The 7426-nt window shown below is 53.9% G+C and overlaps 1 protein-coding gene across 1 annotated transcript in view; it reads left to right on the top strand.

Annotated features, from left to right (window-relative positions):
* Positions 1 to 6360, top strand: part of INCENP (inner centromere protein antigens 135/155kDa) — a gene marked incomplete at its 5' end in the record, with an annotated part of 12684 nt that extends 6324 nt beyond the window's left edge. Inside the window, 8 exons of the mRNA XM_010012334.1 lie at positions 276 to 385; positions 752 to 872; positions 1603 to 1725; positions 2226 to 2398; positions 2664 to 2751; positions 3748 to 3861; positions 4980 to 5143; positions 6150 to 6360. Coding sequence (XP_010010636.1) covers positions 276 to 385; positions 752 to 872; positions 1603 to 1725; positions 2226 to 2398; positions 2664 to 2751; positions 3748 to 3861; positions 4980 to 5143; positions 6150 to 6360 — 1104 coding nt within the window. The remainder of the gene's footprint in view (positions 1 to 275; positions 386 to 751; positions 873 to 1602; positions 1726 to 2225; positions 2399 to 2663; positions 2752 to 3747; positions 3862 to 4979; positions 5144 to 6149) is intronic.
* Between the last annotated feature and the right edge of the window lie 1066 nt (positions 6361 to 7426).

The raw sequence follows: 7426 nt of genomic DNA, 5'->3' as shown, positions 1-7426 counted from the left end.
GGAGCCGCCTCGCCTTCAGGAACTGATGCTTCTCTCAGCTTCCCAGCTTCTTCTCTGAGGTTAACACCACAGCCTTGTTTTTCCACTGCATCTGCTCCCAAGCACCCATGACCACATCAGTGGCTACGTGAGCTCCGTTCCGGGGTTGCTGGTGGCATCCTTGGGTGCTGGCTGCAGTGCCTTGGTGCTGTCTCTGGGCCCTTGCTTTACCTGAGCAAGGTGAGGTAGAAAGCAGCTCTGTCAGAGGAGTATAATCTCATTTCACTCCACCTCAGGAAAAGGAGAGGCAGAAGCTGGAGACTCTGAGGAAGAAGCAACAAGCTGAGCAGCTGAGAAAACAGAAACTGGAGGAGGAAAAGAAACGGCGACTGGAAGAGGCCAAGCTGTGAGTGTTTGCTCTGTGCCCTGGCCAGGCTGCTCTCTGCCCCTGCAGGTCCCCAGGGCCAGGTCTCTTATCCTGCACAGTCCATGCCTGCAGCAGAAATTCCTGTTGCCTTGCTCTCCCTCCACAAAGAGTGTTTGCTCTTTTCTCTATTGAGAGTGCTAATGACAAGTGAAACCGCCCTGGCTGCTGCTGCAGCTTCTTGTCTCGGGTCCTCTGCCTCGGGGTCAGAAATCCCCTGGTGTTTGACGCTGCTGTACTTGGCCCCCTGAAGTCCTGCTGCCCCAGAGCCGTGTCTGTGGCCTCGTGTGTGAGTGCAGGGAGCTCTGGTGGCTGGGCTGCAGTGCTGAGGCCGGGCTGTGTCTGCAGGAAGCGGGAGGAGCGCCTGCGGAAGGTGCTGCAAGCTCGGGAGCGGGCAGAGCAGATGGAGGAGGAGAGGAAAAGGCGGATTGAGCAGAAGATAGCTCTGTTTGATGAGAAGACAGAGAAGGTAAGGCCCAGTGTACGTGGAGCACAGGTGCTCTGCTGAGTGAGGTGATGGCACACAAGTGTGCCTTCCAGAAAGAGAGGAACCGAGGCTGCTTGAAATTCAGAGAACGAGCTGGACAACAGTGGGATAAAGAACGCTGCAGAAGCTGGGTGATCGGGTGGCTGCCCTGCTCTTGGTTACAGCAAATAGCAGCTGAACCCCCTGATTTTCCAGAACTGTGATTCTCTAAATGGGCCTCATTAAGGCTCTGTTAGATGAGAGAAGAACTTCCAGTAGCTAAAGCCATGCTAATGGCTCTGATGCTTGATCTCCTTGAAGCTGTTCTCCCATCTGACCATCTGAAGAGGTGAAAATAAACCACTTCCTCCAGACCCTCTCTTGTATCTGAGACTGAGGCAATTTGCACATGCAGCCAGAGCAGTCCTTTGTCTGCTTCAATTATCTCCATCTGCATTTTCTGTTCATGGTTTTGAGAATACCTGGTGATGGCTTTTCTGGTATTAGGTGTATAATGCAATACCCAGCTCTTCCTGTGGAGATGGAAAAGGTCATTTCCCCAAGTGTTACCCTTTCAAATCAAGTGCAGGTCCCATTGGTTCCTGCTGGGAAAGGAAGAAGCTTTTGCCCCATGAGGGGTGGCAGCTCTGCATCCTGCTGTGGTATTGCACAGGACGATCCCACCCGACGCTGGGTGCTCAGCTGGCTCTGTGAGTGAGTGTGTGTGTTGTAGGTGCGGGAGGAAAGGCTGGCAGAGGAGAAGATCAAAAAGAAAGCAGCTGCCAGGAAGATGGAGGAGGCAGAGGCCCGGCGCAGGCACGAGGAGGAAGCCAGGAGACAGAGAGCCCTGCAGCAGGTCTGTGCTGGAGCCCTCGTCCTGGTGCAGTTAGAATGGCCACAGCCCCTGCAAGCAGGAGAACTGACACGAGCCCACTGAGTGCAGATCAGGGAGGTGCAGACTGTCTGTCCTGGAAGCCCTTCCTAGTGTTGTGCTTCCCCCTTCTGCAGGATGCTGTGAGCTGTCAGTGGTGACCCACGTTCCTTCCTCCACGTCTGGACAGGTTCTCACTAGAGACCTTAATTTGTGATTGATAGTATGAAGATTTCTGCACTAAACCTGTCTCTCAGAGATGGGACTGTGGTGGCCACCAGGCCCTTTGGGGTCCATTGTGGGCAGGGAGAGGCCAGCACTGAAATAGCACCTACCTTGAAAGCACTTGGGACTTCAGCCCCGAGTTGTTTCCCCGCTGTGTAGTGATAGGTGCTGGAGGCTTGGGTTGAATAAGGTGTTCCTGCTCCTTTGTGCTGGAGCCTGTTCCTGTACAATGTGAGTAACTGCCTTGTTGGGCTTACCAGGAGGAGGAGGAACGTCGGCACAAAGAGCTAATGCAGAAGAGGAAGGAAGAGGAGCAGGAACGTGCCAGGAAGATTGCTGAGCAGAGACAGGCAGAACAGGAGAGAGAGAAGCAGTTGGCTGCAGAGAGAGAGCTGGAGAGGAAGAAGGAACAGGAGAGGATCCAGGCAGAAAAGTAAGACAACATCCACTCACATACTGAGTTCTGTGTTGGGAACAGCAGCAGGAACAGAGACAGACTCAAGCAGTGAAGAGCTACTTTGTGCTGTCTGCACAACATCCTGGTACTGAGCTGCCAGAAGACATTCTGGGCTCAGTAATGTAGGGACTCTGGTGGGAGTGCCCTGAAAAGCTGTGAGGAACCAAGGGGTTGATGCAGGCTCAGGATGAGAGTGTGCCCTGGTGTGGTTGTGAGGGTAATGGTCTGCTTTGACCCTCAGGCTCCGTGAGCAGGAGAAGGCTGCTCGCCTGAAGAAGGAGGTGCTGGCTGCTAAACTGAAACTCCAGAAGGAGCTGGAGAAGAAAGAAGTAAGTGCTCCCTTGTTGTGGATGGGTAGAGCCACGTGGATCTGACTTCAGGAGCTGTTCCTGCTGGGAGCAGCTCAGCTGTGGAGCTGTTGAGAGCCCTGCTGGGTGAGCTGTGGCACTCCTGAGCTTGAGCTGCCTGAAGGTGGCCCCTTGGTCCCTCTTGGGAGGCAGGCTTGCTCTCTTCATATGGCAGCACTGCTGGAGGAAAGGACAGGTAACGCACACGCCGAATCCAAGTGAGGTTCTCTGCTTGTCTGTGCTGAGGGCATCTGTACCTCTCTTGAGAGCAAACAATAATTAATCCCTGACTTTTCAGAAGCAACACCTCAATTTCATGTTTGTGTCACCCTCAGCAGAGCTCAAGTGCAGGCTGCAGCCTCTGCCAGCTTATCTTCTGCAGCGTGGGGCCAGCACACAGTAACCATGTGGGTGGTTCTGCTTGTGGTGGTGAAGGGAGCAGTGCTGCTGCCTTGGCAGCCCCTGCTGCTGAGATCCCATCTCAATCTCCCCTCTGGCAGGTTAAAGCCATCCCCCTTGTCAGCTCCCTACAGGCCCTTGTCCAAAGCCCCTCTCCAGGGTTCCTGGAGCCCCTTTAGGTATTGGAAAACTGTTCTAAGGTCTCCCCGGTAGCACAGATGTTTCCATCTGCAGATGTCAGCTGGTTTCTGGTGCTGATATCCAGAAGACACAATCAGTAACAAGCTCTTTGGAGCATGAGGTCGCTGTTGTCAGAGGAAGGCAGCTCATGCTCTCAGATGGGAACATTGGTCTGTGTGTGCCGCTTGCTGAGGGAAGCTCAAACTGTTGCGTTGTGTTTGGTTGCTGTCTGTGCCATGCTCGACGTGCTCCTCAGCATCACCAGGGGCAGACACTTGCAATTAGATGCTTAGATATTCTTTTGGATATCAGAAATAACGGCCCCTGGACTAAGAGCGTGGCTGAGTTGGTTGCTTGGTTGGTTGCCTGCTTGGTTGACTTGTGGTGTTGGCTTTCCAGCAGGAAGAGCAGAGGCTGGCAGAGATGAAGAGGCAGGAGCAAGAACAGAAGAAGCTGGCAGAGAAGCAGCAGGCTGGCAAAGCAGCCCTAACACAGCAGCAGGAGAACAAAGAGGTAATGGTTCTCTCCAGCGAGATTCCTTAGGGGATGACAGCAGAGAATGAGTCCAGCACTGACACACTGCTCCAATGGGCAGTTTGAATCCGCTTTTTCTCTTCCCTTTCAGTGCAAAGGGTTCCGTAAACTGCTTTCTTGGTTACCTGAGGTTGACTCCTGGTGGCCTTGAGCATTTAAGTGGCTTTTGGGGAGTGGAAGGAGGGAAGGGAAGCAGCAGCAAGTGTTTCCCAGGGTTTTTCTGTCGGGATAAGGCAGCGGCTGTTGTAGTTTGTTGCCTTCCTGAGCTGCTCCTCTTGAAACACTGAGTGAGCCCCACAGGCAGAAAGGGGAGAGGCTGAAAAAAGGATTTGTTACTGAGGGTCAAAGCTGGAAAGAGCCGCGGGGTGGCAGCAGAGGCTGCGGAATAGTGCTGAGTTGGGCCCCTGCTGGTGGACCTGGAGCCAAACCTGCAGGTGGACGTGGAGGCTTCACCGTTGAAACCAACCACCCGGATCTCCTTGTGAAGCTCCATGTTGTAACCTTAAGTGCAAACCCAGTAAATATGAGTTAATGTTAATGGACACAAAGCCATGAGGAACCTCCTGGACGGGGAAAGCTCATTCCAGCTCCAGAGGCACGTCTCATGATTGGTGAAAGCTGCAGTTTTCCTTCACCACCTCAGTCATGGTGTTCCCATAAGAACAACAGTAGTTTGTCCCCAGCTTTGCAGGCATGTTCTCTACGTAGTAATAATCAGCTTCATAGTATTAAACAAGGCCAGAAGTTGGGCTGCAGAGCATTGAAAGCCCATGACTCAGCTCCAGCTTTGAGGATGTAGTAACTCCATTCAAGCCTTACTCGAATTGAATGGAACTCGTGTGTATTTGAGGCATCTGTCGCTGGCACGGTCACATCCCATGTGAAGGACCCTGGTCAAACAGGAGGAGCGATGCAAACCCTTCACTGGGTCAGAACTTGAGAGCTTGGGTCCAGTTCTTGGGTCAGAGCTTTGGAAGTGCCAAACTCCAGGGTTTGCAGTTCAGGTCAAAGCAGGAGGGGAACACGGAGGTGTCTGTGGCGCCGGGAGCGTTGTGGTGCTGCTGCCCCCGACACCCGGCACCGTGTTTGTCTTGTAGAACTCGCCTGCCTGCGCGTCGTACCAGATGACTCCACAGGGCCCCAAGTGTCCCAAGCCCCCCGTGGTAACCTCGAACAACTATGGGATGGATGTGAACAGCGATGACTCCACTGATGACGAAAGCCAGCCTCGCAAGCCCATCCCTGCCTGGGCCTCAAGTACGTGTTGGCGGGTTGATACCTGTCCCAGACCCCCCCAAGAAATCCTCCTGCAGCTTTGCTGCAGTGCGTAGTAAGACCTGGTGCGAAAGTTGGCCCAGTTCCTCCTGCTTGCACGTTTTAGGTAAAACAGTGTGCAGTGGTGTAACTGTGGTGTAACTGGAGTGCAGAGCCAGGGGATCTTGTGGGGATCTTCTTGTGACAGTGTTGGGGAACAAACGCTGTTTTAAACTGCCTTAAGAGAGCTGCTGGTGTGGAAGGAATAATCATGAACTGGTGCTCTGGCCTGGAGCCTGCTTTGACACTGGTTTGGCTCTAAAAAGCAAAGTCCTGCCAGATGTCATGGCCCAGGTTTCAGACAGGCTGTTGTTCTGGTTCTGAAACGCTCAATTCCATGATTTAACGTCACCTACCTCAGGGGAGCCGAGAACCCTGGAACAGTTTGTGTTGGAGGAAGCTTAAAGCTCCTCCAGCTCCAACCCCTGCCCCGGGCAGGGACACCTTCCACTAGAGCAGGTTGCTCCAAGCCCCTGTGTCCAACCTGGCCTTGAACACTGCCAGGGATGGAGCAGCCACAGCTTCTCTGGGCACCCTGTGCCAGCGCCTCAGCACCCTCGCAGGGAAGAGCTTCTGCCTAAGGTCTAACTTACATCTTCCCTGTTTACATTTAAACCTATTGTGGGGGCAACACTGGTATGTGTGTGGAGGAGGGTTGTGGAGCCTCCTCTCTTGAAATCTTATTCTAGTTCCTGGACAGAATTCAGTACACACAATATTCACTCTACAAGTGATCTGTGGTGAATCTCTTGGCTTGAACAGGGGTTTGAACAGGGCAGATACCCCAGGATTTGATGGTGGTGAGGTGCTGGCACAGGCTGCCCAAAGAGGTGGTAAACACAAGCAAAGTGCTCAGGGCCAGGTTGGATGGGGCTTGGGCAACAGGGTCTGGGTGCAATGGGAGGTGGGCGAGCGGGGACCTTCAGCTCACCCCTGTGCCCCACTGCAGGGAGCCAGCTGAACCAGGCCGTGCTGCGGCTGTACTACAACCCGCCCAGCGTGGACGCGGTGTTCGGGACCATGCCCAACCTGCAGCTCCAGGACATCTTCTACAAGAGCAAACCGCGGTACCTGCGGCGCACGAGCTCCGCCGTGTGGAACTCCCCCCCCTTCCCGCGGGCCAAGCCTGCGCTGGGGCTGCCGTACAGCATCAAGAAGTACTGAGGGACCCGGGTATGTGCTGCTGGCTCCGAGGGGAGCAGAGTCCGGTTCAGTCTGTAAATCTTCAGGTATTAGCATTGAATAAATGTCAGCTCTTACTGGGCCTCGTGCATTTTCTCTGTTAGGCAGAACTGGAAGCTTTTGGGAGATGCAGCCTTGGAAAGAGGCATCTCCTCTTACCCTTAGCTTTGAGCTGGCAAAGGTTTAGACCTTTAGGTCATGAGTGCATCACTGAAAGCTGTATGTGATGCTCCCCTCTTCAGCCAAGCAGGCCTGGTAGGAGCTGCCAGCGGCAGACAGAGGTTATGTGTCTGTCCTGTGGCTGAAGCCAGAGTTCTTGTGCAGTTCAGAGCCACTGCACGCGTCTCGGGTGAAGTTAGGGCACTGCTGGTGTTCTCCAGGAGATACTAGATATCAGTATCTCCAGAGGATACCACCAGGAGTGGCCTCCATCATCCCTGCAAATTGCAAAGCCGTGGTGTGGTTTCATCTCCCAGCAGTGAACTTCACACCAGCCCCAAGAGCCACCATGTGCACGAGCTGCACTGGTGCTGGTGGTGCTGAGGGTTGTATTGACCCTTCTTCAGCTGCTGGAGCCAGGCGTGACCCCGGGGTGCTCGTGTCACCGGGGCACCTGGGCTCCATTAGGAGAAACTGTACAAAGGTTCTGGTAGAATATTGTTCCTCTGATTGAAACCCCGTGTCTGTGCCCAGGGTTGGTGGAAAGACATGAGTTTAACCTGAATCCCTCTTTCCCTCCCCACCCCTTGGCTCTTTCCTTTGTTCGGCATCAAAGCTGGTTTTATTTCTAGGCCTGTTCTGCACTTCTCCTCAGTGCAGCACCCAATGGACTGTTGTCAAAGCTAAATTTCAGTCCCAAGAGCACTTGGTGTTTCAGTCCTTCCTTGTACCCATGGCACGGACACACGAGCTCCTGCGCAGTGAGAGGGGTGGGCAGAACAGCACTTGCTCGCTGCGGGCGTTGCAGGGCACCAGTTTCCTGCTGTGGAATTCTGCAGCCTTCGTGGCTCTTCCCTCCTTCTCCTTTCTCTTTGCCTCTTCATCTGTT

The sequence above is a fragment of the Nestor notabilis genome, unplaced genomic scaffold (assembly GCF_000696875.1).
Source record: "Nestor notabilis isolate BGI_N333 unplaced genomic scaffold, ASM69687v1 scaffold25853, whole genome shotgun sequence".
NCBI lineage: Eukaryota > Metazoa > Chordata > Aves > Psittaciformes > Psittacidae > Nestor > Nestor notabilis.
Note: the sequence above shows the minus strand (reverse complement) of the source record. Positions and strands in the feature narration are given on the sequence as shown.